Genomic DNA, 18,237 nt, shown 5'->3' with positions numbered 1-18,237 from the left:
ATGAGGTTCCCAAGAGTGAATTTGCAAATGCTTTTACAAAACTCTAAATACTGTAATGAGTGAGTGCTAATGCTGTATCCATTTAATTAAGATAATGTGTGCTTGCTGCCACAGCCTTTGGAGTGAAAACAAAAAGATTTACGGGTTACGTTCCCATTTTTTTCTGTTTTCACTCCGTTGACATGACTGCATGCATGAATTAATGGTGAACCAACCATTCAACAATTTGCCAAGTTCGTTAAACAGGAGATTTTTATAAGCAAACTGTTTTTGAAAGCATGCCACATTAATAGAGTTTAAACGAAACAATGAAAAAGGTACACTTATTCGACCACGGAATCTAACAACACTTCATGAACTTGCAGTTGCTCTGGAGTGTTCAATATCAGTTTCACCAGCTTAGCAATATCTCTCACTCGCAGGCTCGGCTCCTCGGGTACTGGATCTGACATCCCTTCTAGCTTCCCACAAGCTATATTCGTCACTTTAATGTTGGCCTTCAAATAACGAAATTCATGTCGGAGTATTTCATTCACAGATGTTACAGCTGCTTTTGTAGCTATGTACACAGTTTTCTTCGATTCTATTGGTATCTGGTATGAGGCTAAGTCATTCATGTTTATAATGTGGCCTCTAATTTTCCTTGCTATCATGGGTCCAGCGGCAAGTCTCGTACAAGCAACCAATGCGTTAATGTTCACGTCAATAATTTCCTTAAAATCTTTTGATTCACCCTCGTTTACTAAACAATCGATGTCACAATAAGCATTGTTTATCAGCACATCCACTCCTTCATACGTGTCATTAATTTTTTCAAAGGCTGCTTCCAGTTGCTTCGTATCCGATATATTACATTGACACAAAACCACTTTGCCAGAAAAGTTCGCAATTATAGGATTTAATTTTTCCGTAACTTTTTCCAAAATTTTCTCATTCTTACTAAAACCAATTACAATCATACCAGCCTTAGCTAGCTGCTCCAAAACAGCGAAACCAACTTCGTCTCCACAATCCGTGATGACCGCCACTTTGTTAACCCAACACTGCATTTTATACCAGGATCTCTGCACCACTGCCAAACTTCAAATACCTCTGAAAATGTTATACCAGCCTATATAAAACATAAGTTTCCTCTGTAAGTGGGACATTTAATATGTTATCAGGTAATAAATGCGCATTATGTAGATTGGCTGTTTTGATAACCTAACGAGAATTTAATGTGTGAAGAAAAAAGCATTGAAATGTTATCCTGTGTTTAAAATAACGTTTTCCTGGTAAGATTACAGCTTAATTTTACAAGTATGCACAATGCAAATTGTATTTGCACAATGAAAATCAAAGTATGTTTTGATTTTAAAATTATTGTAGAATAATTGCTCGGTCCTTATTTTTATGTAGGTAACTAATGTAAACAATATTCACAAGTAAATGATCATTTCAAAAATTCATCAGGAATAATTAGTAAAGCTCATGCAGTGCATGAAAAATAACTTCATTAACTTGAATATTCCGAGGAGCTGCTAAGATCATAAGCACAACGTTCGACACATCTTTAGTAGTCAAATGTGGATTCTTATCAAAAAACTCTTCATTTAGGAAATGTATACCAGCCGTCTTAAATATTCCAGTACGTACAATTCCAGGGGATATACTCGTCACTTTAATCTTACGATTCAACGATTTAAACTCATTCTTCAATAGAGTATTCAAAACTGTCATAGTTCTCTTTGAAGCTATGTACATATTAATCTTCGGCTCTGCAAAAGGAGGCATATAGTGACCACATATGCTATTGACATTGATAATTTGCCCAGAACCGTTTTTCTTCATCATGGAATCTATGGCGTATCTTGTACAATTTATCAATCCGTAAATATTAGTGTCCACAATATTTTTGAAATCTTGTATTGCGCCAGTGCATATTAAACCTTCTTTTCCTATAGCTGCATTGTTTATCAATACATCCACACCACCGTATGTTGCTACAATGCCTTCAAAAGCATTCTTCAAGTCTTCATCTTTAGAAACGTCACATTTACACGGTATAACTTGACCGTCAAACTTGCCCCATTCATTCATTTTATCCATCATGTCATTGAGTCTGTCCCGAACAGGTTCAAAGCCGATAACAGTCATACCAATCTTCACAAGATCTTCAGTTATTTGACCTCCAATCCCATGTGCTGCTCCGGTAACGACAGCCACTTTATTCTTCCAATACTCCATATTTTTCATTTTGTAAACAAGAATTAATATCTTTAGAAAAATTAGTCTTTACCTGCAAGTAATCTTGCTAGACGAATGACATCAATAACAGACCTACAGAGTTATATAATCCTGGATCATATTGTGATAAGACCCAAATTGTATATTCGCGTGTTGATATAAAAAGGCCAAACCAATTTAAACTATCAAAATACCTGTAGAAAGATAAATATATAATTATCTAACTAAATAAAGCAATAATAATTACGTTCAACGCATCGAGCGAATGGCGTAGAACGAGCATGAATCTATTGCCCATTGAATGGAAACGCGGGAAATGGCCCTCTCTCTAACAGGTTATTGGATCTAACCTATTGATCCCGGCTGATGTTACAGTTTTATACAAATTATTATAGATAATATATGATAGGAGGGTAAATTGTTTCCACAGTGATAGAGTATTTTATGGATCGGTTTTCATAATTTAATGCTCTTAAACTTGCATTCGTTTTATCTTTATATGCCTTTGACTTATACTTTGACTTTGCATATTAGAAAGTCTCTCGATTTTTCCATAACCACTTCCAAGGCCATAATGTAGGTAGGTTAATAGTTAGTTACAGCCTATTTATCGTCCCACTGCTGGGCACAGGCCTCCTCTCACACGGAGAAGGATTGAGCATTAATCACCACGCTTGCTCAATGCGGGTTGGTGATTTCAGACTATATAGTCCAGGTTTCCTCAAGATGTTTTCCTTCACCTTTTTATCAGCCATTGGTGCCTAAGATATACTTAGAAAGTACATACAAACTTAGAAAAGTTGCATTGGTACTTGCCTGACCTGGATTCGAACCCGCGCCCTCATACTCGAGAGGTTGGTTCTTTGCCCACTAGGCCACCACGACTTTTTAGGTTAATATGTGTGATTATAAATCCACTCACACATTTAAAATGACAGTTTGCAATGGCAGACTATTTCAACAACGAATAGAATTTTTCAATAAACCTTTTTCACATTGCCTAGTTAATAGCATTAAATAGCAACATCAAATTTTCATTTATCCATTTACGTCACTACCAAAAGCCACCATTGTTCATGCTACAATAGCGTTTAGGGTTAAATCTCTGAATCGACGTAAAATAAATTGTTCGCGATTTATCGTCATTTTTTGCCCTCTATAGAAATTCGCCCAATCAGTTGGGAGTTCCATTATGACATACGGGTAATACGGGACGCGCGTGAACGTATTACGATGGTGAATTGATGCACTTCGAGGAAATAGAGCGATCTCTCACGGCTGATTGGTTGCGAGTCGCGAGGATTTTGTGATATTTACACACTCAGATTTTCGGATAACGTTTAAGTTGGAAGGTATTGAAGCGAGTTTCAGCTTCCAGGTGACGTGTTTAATTGAAATATCTTGTGTCGTAAGCTTGGTCATTTGTTTCTTTAGCGTATTTGTTGAGCTTTTTACTGTTTATCTTTTTAGAACACTTGCTACTCATTAAACTTCAAATAGTTTTACATCAAATTAAATTATGCATCCAGCTGTAAAATCTACCTATTATAAAATACTTAGTGGGTCATTGTACTATGTTCAGGTACTTTCAGTTTAAATATGCGCAATTGTATCAATTAAGGTTCTCTAAGGCCTAAACCCTTGCTTAAATATTTAAACAACAACCAAAACGTTTCTCACTAAACTTATTCACGCGATATAAAGTACTACAGCCAACATAAAAGTAATAACAGATGTGGAATCGACCACAAACAGTAATGAACACAGACCGCAATAAGTGCGGTCCTCTTGTACTGTTAACCCTACTTTAATTTAAACCGACAATGTTATCAAATGAAGTCCCACTAGCAAGTTGTCTACTAAGGTGAAATGTGTACTTTTGTTGATTAAAACTGTGAAGACAAATTACGACGACTGTACTGATTAACAGCTAGAAAAATGTCGTGTTGTCTACGATATCTTCAACTGTCATCATCATCCTCCGAGCCTTTTCCCAATCATGTTGGGGTCGGCTTCCAGTCTAACCGGATTCAGCTGAGTACCAGTGCTTTACAAGAAGCGACTGCCTATCTGACCTCCTCAACCCAGTTACCCGGGCAACCCGATACCCCTTGGTTAGACTGGTGTCAGACTTACTGGCTTCTGACTACCCGTAACGACTGCCAAGGATGTTCAATGACAGCCGGGACCTACAGTTTAACGTGCCATCCGAAACACAGTCATTGGTGTCTAAGATATACTTAGAAAGTACATACAAACTTAGAAAAGTTGCATTGGTTATCTTCAACTGTAATGAACTTAAACATTGACAGAAAAAAGCCGTTATATCGATGAAATCTTTTGTGTTTCTATAAAATAGTAACTTTGTTCGCACAGCCTCTGGCTCTGCCGCTTACATTAGAATAAGCCAGTAGGGACATAAACACACGATGTTCGATATATGCAATCATAAATCAGAGTCGACCGTTGTCCGTCCTGCCGATACCCGCGATACCGGTCTATTGTATAAACAGTACGTACCTAAGTCAAAAGATACGGAATTTATTACATAGGGCCCATTTTATTAGTTCAATCGTTTGGGTTTGATGTAATGCTTTTGTGTTCTTTTGGGATTTCTGAGGAAGTATGTTGGGGAAATGTAAAAAAAAAGCAAGAGTAACGACGTAACAATTGTTCGCAGTAAAAGTTAGGTAGGTATGTTCTGAATTACAAATGTCTCGCCGGTAGCTTGTACATAATACTCCAAAACTTATAGACAATTTAGTAAGATAGCCTTCTAGGCAGGTACTAATAGGCTTATCAAGTAGACATGCCACTATGTCAACCACAAGAATGAGCTTAATTAATGCCTAAATCCAACTATCCAATTAAATGGCTATCTTCCAAAGTAAATACATTGCGCAAACAACACACAATAATATAAAGCTCTACATCACATGTCACGGAATCCATTTTCAGTTATAATTTAACAAACATTGCAAACTATTTGCATGGATTAATGGAAATAATTCGTATCACTGGCGATTCTCACGGGCACTCACATAACATCGAAATGTGCGTTTGATTAATTATCTATTATTAATTTTCAAAACTGATTAGTGGTAACTAACTATAATTATTGACGATAGCTTTGTGGGAATTCACCTATTAGAATTATTTTGGTTGAAATAACAGTTTTAATTAAAATAAAAGTTCCATTAAATTATGTTCCACTCATATATCTACTTAGTTCAACTAGCGCAAGCAACGATCTAGTAAGAACATTGACCACTTCAGCGAAAGTTAACCATATAACTTAGAACGTAGCAATCACCTTAACAGAAGTGGACATCTGTAGAGGTAGAGAACTTAAATGCTCCCGTGAATTTCAACAACTTGTAGTTCACCGTTAATTAGTGTTTCCTAGGCAAGTTCAGGTTATGGTACATAGTTCAACACTGATTATATCCGAGGCGCGAAGGGACCCACCGCAAGGACGGGTCAAAACTTGTCTGGACCTGTTTAATTGCTTCTCCTCGCCCATTCCCATTACGACTGTTGTTAGCCGTGCTCTTTGTAGTTTTAAATGAGGTTTAATGATGATTGCAGACCACCCATTTGGACTTAATTACGATGAATTCCAGCTGTACCTATTTTTGAACTTGTACTGAAAGCACCTGCCTGCCTTTATTTAAATATGCGAAGCTGATTCACTTTCAGATATACCTACCTAAAGCTGAATTTATGCATTATTATAATTACATATGTACCTAACAGCTACGTTATATAAGCAGACACGCAAGTACCTTTATTACGTCAATTACTACCTGCACATTCTACCTATTAATGTTCTAATTATCACGCGGCAGTGAATTACGGCGAGCAAAGCAACATAGTAAAGCGTGGTTGAGACTTTGTTGACACGCACTGGACAGTGTAAACAACCCTAGTAGCCGACCGCAAATGTAGGATGTAATGAACACCCTGTTTAGGTAAACGTTTTACTCCACGTTCAAATGACCACTGTGAATACTCGAGTAACAGTGATTGTCAGTTTTCAACTGAAGATTTTTAAGTACTTATGGTTCTGGTAGGTAAAATTTTAAATTACGGGCATTTAACTAATTATGCAAATTCTAGCTAAAAATGGTTGCTTGTTGCTAGATTAAATTAGTTTTACTGTCAATCATTACAAAGTTATCAAAAATAAGGAACCAACTAACAACAACATAATTTGGAAACAAAACGCAAACTCCTGAATAAATGTAGACAATGCGGATTGAAAACGGCGTCGCCGCTATTTTTCTTGTTGTTAGGCTCCAGTCGAGCAGATGCGTCATGGACGAGTAATCGGGCTCTGAAACTTTATAGTTTGTGCCATAAGTCAGAGATGACCCATTATTGTTCGAGGAAAAAACTGTGATATAAAAACAATATTCATTAAACTATTCAATGTGATGTGACCACATCCCAGACCCGGGGAAGCCTAAAACCGAAAACTAATAACTTAAAAGCGACTTACCAATACTATCAAATAATGTGACAGACTGGATAGGCAACCACACACACATAGTGTATATTTAATACCTTCTATTTTTAGGAAATCTCTTCCCCAAAAATTGTATTGTGAATGGGAACAGCATGTTTGCAATCCCGCTGAAAAGTACACAATTTCACTGTGTCCCAACTTTCCACTGACTCACCTAGACGGATTTTTCCGGTATTTTATAAGAGCTTTGTACTTTTCTGAGACTGGCGAGCAACTTGTCTTGTTACAATGCAGCTATGTAGGAAAATGACAGTTTATTTTCTCCGCAATAGCAGAGCCCTTTAAACTAAACGAAGTTATAAAAACTTTATAGTGTCTATCCAATTTGTACAACAGACAATTGTATAGAATAAAGAATACTGGTGGTTTAAACTGTTGTTAATCCTACTAATATTGTAAACGCGAAAGTTTGTATGTATGGATGTATGGATGTTTGTTACTCTTTCACGCAAAAACTACTGAATGGATTTTAATGAAACTTTACAATAATATAGCTTATACATCAGAATAACACATAGGCTACAATTTGTAAACATATTGTTCGAAATACTAAACCTGCGCAGACGAAGTCGCGGGCACCAGCTAGTGTAATATGAAGATGGGCTGAAGTTTACAAATACCAAAAGAGATTACGAGGAGTCTACGAGTATAACATTATGTAAATAAGTCAGTAGATACATATATATGAAAAATATTATTGCTCAATAAAAAAAAATTGCCCCTTTATAATTTCATCAAAATTCATTATAGAACTAAATCTATTATGCCAAATACCCATGAATAAAGGACCTCTATTAAAACTTGAGCGCAATTTTCAAGAGGTCCTTATAGTACACCAGACAGGTGCACTTAACCTTCCATAAATATATTTAAAACCTTAGTTAATCACTCGCCAAGTACCGTATTACACTGTAAAACGATCTTTTGATCCTTTATATTAACTTTTAATCGTCGTCCATTTTGCTAAAATTAATATGCAATTTGCATGTTAATAGACTGTTAACAGGAAAATCTTAATTTCAGTCAAGATAAAGTTCTTAGGTTGTTAATGAAATTTTCAGCTCGTACAAATGCTTCCTAAAGGGGTCTACACACCAAAGCCGCTGACCCGGCGGCACAGCCCGGCGGCACGACTGCCGCGGCATGTGGTGTTCTAGTAATTGTGAAATACTCTATGAAAGCCGGCGGCATGATAGTACAAAATACGGCCGGCGGGTTGGGCCGCCGGGCTGTGCCGCCGGCATCAGCGGCTTTGGTGTGTAGACACCTTAATGAATAGGTTTGAGTCGAATAGTTTTGTAATGTACAGTAATTGCCTGCGTTTAGTTTTGTGCCTGGTAAGCAATTAGTTACGCGAAATTTCACGGAAAAGTTCCAATAAACTATTGAAACTTTTATGTGAGTCATTTTGGTGAATACAGTTAATTGAAACACGAAACGTTGAAAAGCAAAATATTCTAAGATATGTTAAATTAAATCATTCATACTGTTAAAAAGTATGTTTTAAGAAAATAGCACAATAATCCTTCTGTGTTCGTCTTGTTTTTTTTTTTCAGAAAGAAACTGCTATAAAATTGTCATCTCTGTAAAGTCAGTAACTTAGATTAACTTCAAAGAGTTCTCGTGACTTCTGAATTAATCCGAGAGAATTCTGATATCTATCTGGCATACCGAGCTTTCAGTTGAAATATTAATTTGAAAAAGAGTTTTGGTAGGTAAGAAAGTAGAGAAAGTAAGAGTGGTTTGGTATTGGTAGGTTAAAATATGATCAAAAAATAACCCCAAGCATTACTGTAAAAATATGCTAGAAATACACGTGATGATAAAATAAAAATCCTTGGTTCCAATTCCAAAGTTACTGAATAAACAACGAACCACTTCATTACTTATATCAAATTCTAGGAATTTCATTCTACAATGAATTGAAATAAGCGCTTTTTTCTTGGCAGACTCTCAACGACATCTGCCCCGCAATCTCGTGGGTATTTTCTTAATGTCACTCGAAAATGCTTTGCTACGCCTCTCGGTGAACTTAAGCTGCTTTATTATTGAAGAAAACTACGTAAACAGTGCTATCGAATCTTGGAAAACTGCCAAATTTGGGACTCATTACCATACACTGGTCTATCAAGTACTTAGGTGAATTAAATTATGATTATTTCTTGCCTGAATAAGAATAGCCTTTTTTATATTTTGTAGGTATTTGGTTCCTTTGATTTTCAAATTAAGCCAGGAACAAAAATCGGATTCTCCTGCTAGAAATCCAATTTTCTTGGTCTTTAAAGTCGCCTCCTTGCTTAGAACGCACCTTATCAATTCCCACGCTCCTAAACCTACCAAAATTCTTCAAAATAAGTACCGAGTGGGGACTTGTAAAGCTCATCATAACGTCATAAAAGGAGCAGTGGGATTAACTACAAATTCATAGGATATCTTTGTTTTACGATCACATTCGCACAACGGTAGTAAAGTTCCCGTAACTGCGCAGGTGCAAACTTTCAGCAAAATGGGATTTGTATATAATAACCTTACCGCTTCTGTAGACATTCTGTTTGCATTTACAGGATAATATCACGTAACACGATTTGGCGTGATGGTTTCGTGTTTCAGAGGATAGGGGAAATATGTTCTGCACCTTATGTAGGATACGATTTATTATTCATCAAGTTAGATACGAGCATCATACAATAAATACCTACGTCCATTGACTTGCTCCATTGAATAGAAAATATTGGACAAAAAAATAGACCTAGATTATAGACTTTTAAAATCAGGGAAAGACTTATCAAAAAAGTATATATATTTTTTAACAAAATACTTTATTTCCAACCGTAAGGTAATTACCAACATTTCATATATTCAACAATCAACGCAATCAAAACCATAAACAATTACTGGTTGACTCCATACTCCTTACAGAGGCGTGCAACATGGTGGGCCGCGACTGCAGCTCGACGCTGCAAGGTGGCCACGTCATCCCCTGTCGCCGGACGGACACTGAATGCTTGAAGTCTACAGGTTCCTGGCATCATTCTTCCTATCACCCTAAAATTTATGTGAACTAGAAAATCTGGTAAAATCTTTTATAAGTTTTACCTTTGGTTTACCCAAGTAACCCACAATAAAAAGCCCCATAATACTCGTAAAACTTAAATCTGGTAAAGGCATAAACAACGAAATAAACTATCAACATTCGTTTGTTTATCGCCCCACTAAAAGCCGCGACTAGGGATTAAGACCCGGATTACATCGAGGTCTACAAAGGACGGTAGCAATTCAATTATATCTCATCCCTAGTTCACACAAGCGTACAAATGGAAACAATTTAGTTTTGTGTTTACAAACAATGTGTCATCTTACCTCACGGTGGTGGGGAGTTTCAATTCTGCGAGAAGAAAATCTATCTCGTAGTATACTACTTGCATTGCGGGGCCGCTGTCGTCTCTTATGACAAGGATCTTAGCACAAGACTCTCCAGATCTTACGCTCACACATTTGGCTGAAAAATATTTTTATCTCGTTTCACAGAAAAGCTATACAAAAATGTAATTTTGGAAACTTTTTGCTTAGCTTTGCATAACAAATAATAAAACATATGACATAAGAGATAAAAGGAGAATGATAATTTGAAATCTATTTTGAAGCCCGAGCTTTTGTCGGACCACAACTAACATTTTCTTCTCCGTTTATCCTTCATCTTATCTTCAACAAAGCATTAAGCTTATCAAACGAATGAAATATAACATAATCTCATCAATCAAACTTACCAACTATTTCGTAAAATACAAAAACGCCGATGTCCTGCAAAGCCTTGTGCCATTTAAGCACCTTCTCCACTGGACCGGAAAACGCCCTCGGACCGCTTTTGTGAAGCGCCTGAATGCGACCGTTTATTATTATAACATCGCCGCAGACTGTAGATATGTGCGATCATAAGCTATTTACGAGTGGGAGAGATTGTAGCTAAAGATTTTATGTGAATTGTAGTAAAAATAGACACACATTGTTCAGTTGAGGGTGGTAAAAAATGAACGTCTATTTAAAGGTATTTTATTTGCTGTTCTGTCTGATCGCTTTGTAAAAGGAAGAAAAAAGAACATCTCCAACCAATTATAATTGACTAAACCATCCCAAAATTCCCTCCAAGAAGCCTCCAACAATAATCTGGCACAAAAAACAACAGCCAAAGCGCCGGAAATAGTAGACCTTACTTATCTCTTTGCGACGCTAAATCGAACGGCCTAAAGGGATTTTCAAGAAATCACTTTTTTCAAAGACAAAGGCACGGATATTGCATCGGCCGAGCGCACCGGCACACTTCCCGCAATGAACTTCACTGTATTTACTTAGAACAAATCAGTGACAAGAACTGCCCACTGATTGCTGTGGAGCATCTCTCAGGAAACTGAGAATTTAAAGAAAGAACCCAGCTGAACTTTACTTAATAAAATTGTGGGATTTTAAATAGTTTAGACCTGACAGACTATTGAGATGCCCCAAAAATTAAACTACCTACTCACGTGTAATAAGAAATAATAAGTTTAGGGGTCAAAAGAAATAACTCTCGTCGTAAAACCCAGCATAAATATGTAGAAATGTCCCCAATACATTCTGCCCTATTATTGCAAGGGCACTGTCCCCACAATGCGACCCTCTGGGCCAGAGATGACAAAGAAGAAAAATGCCCGCTGTTACTTTTATTACAAGCAATTTCTTTAAGTTTTCATTTTATGACTGAAGTCAAGACTGTATAGTTTCTGATGGAGGCCGTCTGTCAGACCAGTAGCTTAGTGACGTGGGTTTACATTGAGAACGGTTGCAGATGTTATTAAATTAATTGTTGCTCATTTCAACCACTAAGAAGTTTAAGAGGAATGCAATGAAGAACTCAGCACACAATCACATTACATGCGAATACTATCATTTATTAAAACTATTACCTTTTCCAAAGGGAATACAGACACTTCCAGTTCTACGTGTCTGCTAAATCTCGTCTACAAGAAAAACAAGTAGGTACCCAAAATATTAAAAGTCAATAAACAGTACTATAAATTCTTACACGTAGTCTATCCCTATAGAGCGAGCACTTGTGAGCAATTTTTTATACTTTATTGGATATCGTATTGCAATTTGATGTCCTTACCAAGCCATGTGGCGATGATAAATTGACATGAATGAGGAAAGCGAACTTACATTTTCTATTGTTTTGAAATTGTCGGGTTCTTTGTTATTGTTCGGTATTTGTTTGACACACTTCGGTGTAACAGGAGCTCAAACAAAATGAAGGTACTCAAGTTTATGAGATTGATATTTGACTTTTGATGAAATGAGGTGAGATATTTGGGTTCCGGTTACCTCAACTGTAGTAAAGTTATGTAATCCAACTGCTATATGAATTATAAATGCGAGATTAAATACAGGTTTGGGTAGAATGGGATATTATACCCTTGGGAAGGTACGGAGTGTTGATATACTAGAGTTGGACTTAAAAGGGGACGATACTTTGTGCTTAAATATTACGTGAGAGAATTATGAAAATTAGTAGGCGAGGATTATTATCCTTTATTCGAGTACCTATGTACTTTCCAAACTAAACATTCAGTTCACAATTTAATAGTCCCAAGAATATTAAAATCTGTTTAAGCATGTATGTGTGCATTTACCTTAAGTTTGTCCATTCTTGTCAAAACTTGGTGTTGCGGTTCGTTTTTCACTTCTACATCCATAGGTTTTTTGGGGGTTACTGAAAATGAAAAGGCAATATTCATGTCGCTACAGCTAATTTCCAGACGATCAGCATCAATTTTGCAAAATCTGGCCTAGCAACTAGAACACGGCGTATGTTTCAAACAAAGTGGGTACACGTCTTTAATTAAATCACGTTCTTACGGTGATAGGGGAGACTTTTTGAACTCAACCCATTGGGAGCTCAACTTGAAACGCGTATCCTGCCAAGTATCGCGAAGTTTCCCTTTAGAACTTACTTCTCTCGAAAATACAGAGTAATGAGCTTGTTAGACTGAGTTACGGGGCTTTAGCACAGGTCGGCCAAGAATACTTTTATGTTTGACAGCGCACAATTTGTGGGTTCATTACTTTGTGTGCATGTTTTGTTTGAAGTTCCGCGATCTTGTTCAATACGCCAACTTTAAGAGTTAACCGACAACTACTTGAATAACGTATGGTGGATCTGTGCCCCCACGTATGCTTATTACACACGGAAGAAAAGTTTAGATAGAGATTTCTGAAGTAAAATTATTTAACTCTTATTAAACTAAAGTAAATTGATGAAACGCGTAAAACGTTATTATACATAGTTAGGTGCTAAATAACTAAAATTTGTTGTCCTGTAAATGTAACGTGTATGTGTATCAAATAAATGGTTTAAATGGTAAATGCTCGTCCAGTATACTAGTAACAAAAAAAGCAGCAAAAAATAGTCAAATCCTTACCATTCTGCTGAACTGACTCCATTAGCTTATAATTATTTTGCTTATGCTGGAAACATGTTTTCGGAGTTCCTTCATACGGGACAGCATTCTTAGCACTTTCTGGAGCTATGTAAAAAACTTATTAAAGAAGAACACAAACACCTATGGCTTCCTATTTCGGTCGAATTGCCATTATGTCTATGTCCAGTATGAATATCTGATGTCAATTCCAGCATAACAAATGATACTAACAAAATGTTTTAAGAACTAAGATGCGAGCTTACAATCAGACCCAAGACTTCTAGATCAATGGTCTGACAAACCACTAATATAAATGAATGAATCTTCATTTAATTAATCTTTAGCTGAAAGTAACGCTCCAGTGGCCTGACTGACAGCTAGACTGAAGTTCAGCTAAATCGAGAACTCACCACTATTAATACTTGTTAGTACTTGAGGAGTAAAAGTTTTAGCTTTATTCCTATCTGCGCCCCCAAAGTTAGTGTTTAGATAGTTCGCTCCGAATCCTGTGTTCATAGGTGATGCGGGGGGTTCCCTTTGCATTTGTTGGCCTAGAAAGTTATAAGAATTAAACATTGTAATCATAAGCTTCAAACCAAAAATATGATTTAGGTACCTACTACTGACCGATATTTTACTGCTTATAGCTCCTGGATACTGCAAACTTTTGTTAAGATAGTTCGATCGGGCAAGTAAAAATCAATATAAATTAATGGTACCTATCAGACTGGATGAATGGTCTCATTGAATTTTACCTTCAAAATAAGAATCGGTAAATGGATTGGCATATTTTGATATGCAGTGTACTTACGAGGATTCTTAAAATGTATTAATGCACATTTACGTATGTATTAAAGTTTACTGTGATAAACTCATCAGCCTTAACATCTAAATCAGGTAGGTACATCTGCGTAATGATCAAGTTGCGTGACCGAAAGTCATAAACGTTGTCCATTGTCATTATAATACTGAACGTTTGTATCACCTACTGAATTAAGTGATAATATATTTGATGGGATTATAATCCAATGCCATAGTCCAATGCTAGAGTCCTAGTTAGGTACCTATAGGTATTCTAAGAATCATAGAATGCAGGAAAGTGTCTATCAATATTCCTAAGTAAAGAATAGTTTTTTTTAAGCAGTTTAGTTTATCTTAAAAAACCCTGTCGGAGGCGTATTTTTAAGTACGATTAATATACATAAAAGGTTATAAACTCACCTGTAACTATAAATTGAGCGCTGTTATCAGAATAATTCGCCAAATATCTGGGGTCGATTCCCGTCATCATTTGAGTCTGACCTGGTAACATCTAAAAGGAGTAAATGTTAATTTATTATCTGATGATGATTATGCATACCTACCTACAATCCCGAACTTAGCCATTTGACGCCTCATACATTCTCAGTGTTTTAAGTGTGTACTGTTCTTTCAGAATCGAATTCACATTGTAGAGCTACAAGGCGCGAACTCCACGTAAAATGATAACTCTTCAGGAAAAAAGCATAACTCAAATAGCTTCCAACATTAATAAGAAAATATAAAACTATTAATTAGAAAAATTAAGTTTTCTACATACTTACGTTTTGTCCAAACACTGGGGTATTCATTTGAGCGACATCCACATAATTTGCGGTAGAAACATTCTGCATGTTCGGGAACGGATGTGTGTAAGGTCCACTGTTATAGTAAACGTTTTCAGGAGGCCTGAATAAGCAATTCAAAATATGAGATTCAAAAAATAATTAAAAAGAGGGAAACCTAGTAAGTACCTAAATACCTAATTAGTAATGCAATTATAATCTATATCTAGGTACAATAATATTACCTTTGGTACCTACTTACCTATTCGATTTACTGAGAAAATAACCTTTAAATGGGGTCAGCCTTAAAAGTTCCAAAAAAATAATCTTGTTTCGTATGAACCCAACTACTGCGACTAAGTGAGTATTCCTTCATAGACAGGTAACTCACATTTAACTAGATCTACAATGCGAAACGGCTTTACTTACATCATATTATTTCTCCCTCCGTTTACTGAATACGCTATCATTTGATTTCCCTGCGGATATTCTGAAAAATAATATTTATTTCTTTGGCCAACGTTGTGACACGGGCTACGGCAACATGATCAAATTTTAATCCATACCTGCTCCGACCCTCGGTTCTCTAATAACGTATCTATCCATTTTGCTTCAGTACTTTTATATGGTTACACAATCCCTAAACATTTTCACTTACGGAAAAAATATGAAACTAAAATTAAAAGTTTGTGTTGGCGCCAATTCTATTTTTGTTTTTAAAATTTCATAATTGTTTGTGGTTTTATGACCGTTGTTAACAATACTTTTTATTAAACCCATTAAAAGATTTATAATTTTTAAAATCATTAATAGAATAAAAAAGGTATTTTTAATTGGTTTCAGTCATCTTAGTTAAATAAAATAACAAAAATAATAATATACAAAGTAAAGTTTGATTCAAACTCTGGCCATTTTTGGTGAAAAAAAAATTGCAATGCCATATGTGATAGAAAAATAAAAGAAAATTATTCATAAATAATAATAATTATTAAATGGCGTTTCATAACTTTTTTCTGCAATAGGTGCCAGTAATATGAAAATTTTGTAATATGCGACAAGAAAAATTGAATGAAAAATACAATCGCTATAAAATCACTACTTCTACAATGATTTGTTTGTTGTTAGCTTTTTAGTTAGCTCACAAATACACATTCAACACAGGATTCATAGCGAACTACGTAAACATACAAAAAGTCATTCATGTCAATGTCATATTTCATGGTGACAGCCGTAACGGTGACAATCTGACAATTGCACTTCCGTGAATCATATTCATTTACATTTTTCTAAAATAAAACAATAAACACATATTTACTCAAAAACTATGGAGCTTCAAGACACTTATTATAATAAATCCGAATACGTAGAAACTGTACGTAATATTCACACACAGCAAATTGAATGTTCATGAGACTTAATTTAATACTTATTTCGTTTGTTCTTTCAGGCTTCAGGTAATAAAGTTAGCAGACAAACAGTGCTTTGTGGATCTCAAAATATAGTATTACACGGAAAAGTAATAGTGCAAAGTGATGCCATTATCAGAGGAGACTTGGCAAATGTGAAAACAGGAAGGTTTTGTATCATAAGCAAAGGCTCTGTTATACGACCTCCTTTCAAGAAATTTAGTAAAGGGTAAGTTTTTTTTTACAATAAAACTATTAAAGTATTGCTAAGTACTTTGGTAGATAGTGTTTAAATTTTTTATGCCCAGTTCTTTTAGAAAAATAAACAAGTCCGCCCCTAAGACAACCCACTGACCAAGTTATGCTCACAGACTCACTTAGGTACAACTCTAACAAAATATGTACCTACTAATGGAAAACTTAAAGAAACATTAATTTACTCATCAACAAACATGTTATTGAAACAGTATTTATGGGTTATTGTACATAGGCTTATCATTATTATAACAAAGTAAAGAGTTGAGAAACCATACCAAACGACATACAAAAAAAATAACATATACCTAATATTAATTTAATTTTGTTTCCAGTGTGGCTTTCTTCCCTCTACAAATGGGTGATCATGTATTTGTTGGTGAGAACACAGTTGTGAATGCTGCTGTTGTTGGCTCCTATGTCTACATCGGAAAGAATGTTGTTATTGTAAGTTATAAAACTATGCACTTCATTTGATATTACTCTATTCAGACAAAATTCTATTTTACCTTTAAATCAATGAAGTATTTAGGTTGGGCCACTTTTTTCTGGAAGGAACTGTGGACTTCTTCCTTTTAACAAGTCAATTACAATCAAAATAAAATGTATATTTTGGAAGCTAATATTTTGCTACCATGTACTTCTTTGGAAGAAAACTCCTTTGTAAACTAGATTTATATGCAAGAATTAGAAGGAGATAGTAATGACTTATTTAATAGGCATGATATTGTAATTCTGTATCCAAAACACTTAGGTCCACTACATTAAAAAAATACATTTCCACATTACAGGGTCGGCGGTGCGTGCTCAAAGACTGCTGTATGATTGAGGACAATTCCGTGCTCCCAGCTGAGACTGTAGTGCCTTCATTTGCTAGATATTCCGGAAGTCCAGCTCGTCTCATCACCACATTACCTGAAGCGATGCCTGATCTCATGACGGAGTTCACCAAGAGTTATTATCAACATTTCTTACCAACTACAGTACAATAAAATGTATTAGATGATCAGTTCCTGTCAGGTAGCTTTGCTTATCTGAAGTTGGCTACTAGTGACTTCAATATAGTAAACATGTATAAACAACACTAACATTCATGTGCAAGGTGTATAATTGCTAACTTCAGAGAAGTAATGTTTTTTGGGGGGAACTGTATGAGGATGTATATTTATTTATATTTCAGCGTTATGTTTAAGTATATGAAAGCATATTAATTAACTAATAAAGACTTTATTTATAAGGCTTTGCTATTAAAGCTCTCAATAAAAGAAGCATTTTCCAAGATTTTGTTGTTTTATTATTTTGATTGAACAGGGTAATATTTTAAGGTAATCATATCAACTCAATCCAATTTCTGCTGGTTGGTCTTTTAAAAATATTACTTGCAATTTTAATCTAAAAGTTGATAATAATCTAGTAGTCCTCAAAAATCCCCTTTCCTACTTTATATCCCACTCGGTGGTGGGGTCTGCCTTAACTGATTTTCTCAACTTCACCCCTCGACGTCTCTAGCCGACACCTAGTACTCTTTCAAATTTGTTTCGTTTTGGGGCGGGCTATTATCTCCAGAATATCTCCGGATTTACTGAAAATCTAGATTTTCATATCCTTGTGTATCCGAAAATAAAACCACTCCTTTTTACGTAATACTGAAGATTTGTGCAAACTGTTGGCAACATTGAATTTGCAGTTTTTCTCAAACTTACTTACCGTAAAACGGAACGGATATACAGTTTGATGACAAGACGCGAGTGCATTTTGTTTTCCTTCTACAAAACTGTGTTTTTCTG

The 18,237-nt window shown here is 35.6% G+C and overlaps 4 protein-coding genes across 4 annotated transcripts; 1 reads left to right on the top strand and 3 right to left on the bottom strand.

Annotated features, from left to right (window-relative positions):
* Nucleotides 1-323: 323 nt before the first annotated feature.
* LOC110372248 (farnesol dehydrogenase) lies at nucleotides 324-992 on the bottom strand. Its single transcript, XM_021328839.3, has one exon. It carries the CDS (start codon nucleotides 957-959, stop codon nucleotides 324-326), a length of 636 nt encoding a protein of 211 aa, XP_021184514.3. The 5' UTR covers nucleotides 960-992.
* Nucleotides 993-1,458: 466 nt separating this feature from the next.
* LOC110372216 (farnesol dehydrogenase) lies at nucleotides 1,459-2,235 on the bottom strand. The gene has a single exon (XM_021328798.3). The coding sequence runs from the start codon at nucleotides 2,233-2,235 to the stop codon at nucleotides 1,459-1,461; it is 777 nt and encodes a 258-aa protein (XP_021184473.3).
* Nucleotides 2,236-9,638: 7,403 nt separating this feature from the next.
* Nucleotides 9,639-15,507, bottom strand: LOC110372215 (uncharacterized). The gene is made up of 10 exons (XM_049838251.2): nucleotides 15,356-15,507; nucleotides 15,219-15,279; nucleotides 14,790-14,913; nucleotides 14,428-14,518; nucleotides 13,617-13,757; nucleotides 13,207-13,311; nucleotides 12,418-12,497; nucleotides 10,522-10,630; nucleotides 10,115-10,253; nucleotides 9,639-9,799 (listed from the first exon to the last, which is right to left on the bottom strand). The coding sequence occupies exons 1-10, from the start codon at nucleotides 15,393-15,395 to the stop codon at nucleotides 9,646-9,648; spliced, it is 1,044 nt and encodes a 347-aa protein (XP_049694208.2). The 5' UTR covers nucleotides 15,396-15,507; the 3' UTR covers nucleotides 9,639-9,645.
* A 505-nt stretch (nucleotides 15,508-16,012) lies between these two features.
* On the top strand, nucleotides 16,013-17,731 carry LOC110372222 (dynactin subunit 5). The gene is made up of 4 exons (XM_021328810.3): nucleotides 16,013-16,161; nucleotides 16,237-16,424; nucleotides 16,786-16,897; nucleotides 17,242-17,731. Exons 1-4 carry the CDS (start codon nucleotides 16,114-16,116, stop codon nucleotides 17,440-17,442), a joined length of 549 nt encoding a protein of 182 aa, XP_021184485.3. The 5' UTR covers nucleotides 16,013-16,113; the 3' UTR covers nucleotides 17,443-17,731.
* The last annotated feature ends 506 nt before the right edge of the window (nucleotides 17,732-18,237 follow it).

The sequence above is a fragment of the Helicoverpa armigera genome, chromosome 8, assembly GCF_030705265.1.
Source record: "Helicoverpa armigera isolate CAAS_96S chromosome 8, ASM3070526v1, whole genome shotgun sequence".
In the NCBI taxonomy this organism is placed as follows: Eukaryota; Metazoa; Arthropoda; class Insecta; order Lepidoptera; family Noctuidae; genus Helicoverpa; species Helicoverpa armigera.
This window is presented reverse-complemented; position numbering and strand designations above follow the sequence as displayed.

Bases quoted from the DNA above. Each gene is read 5' to 3' on its own strand.
- LOC110372215 (XM_049838251.2), bottom strand. From the start codon at position 15,395: ATGGATAGATACGTTATTAGAGAACCGAGGGTCGGAGCAG. The intron at 14,914-15,218 runs GTAAGTAAAGCC...TTGCTTATTCAG, and splicing joins GGAGGGAGAAATAATATGAT to GCCTCCTGAAAACGTTTACT. The intron at 12,498-13,206 runs GTAAGGATTTGA...TTTCATTTTCAG, and splicing joins GGAGTCAGTTCAGCAGAATG to TAACCCCCAAAAAACCTATG.
- LOC110372222 (XM_021328810.3), top strand. From the start codon at position 16,114: ATGGAGCTTCAAGACACTTATTATAATAAATCCGAATACGTAGAAACT. The intron at 16,162-16,236 runs GTACGTAATATT...TTGTTCTTTCAG, and splicing joins AATCCGAATACGTAGAAACT to GCTTCAGGTAATAAAGTTAG. The intron at 16,898-17,241 runs GTAAGTTATAAA...TCCACATTACAG, and splicing joins TCGGAAAGAATGTTGTTATT to GGTCGGCGGTGCGTGCTCAA.
- LOC110372216 (XM_021328798.3), bottom strand. From the start codon at position 2,235: ATGAAAAATATGGAGTATTGGAAGAATAAAGTGGCTGTCGTTACCGGA.
- LOC110372248 (XM_021328839.3), bottom strand. From the start codon at position 959: ATGATTGTAATTGGTTTTAGTAAGAATGAGAAAATTTTGGAAAAAGTT.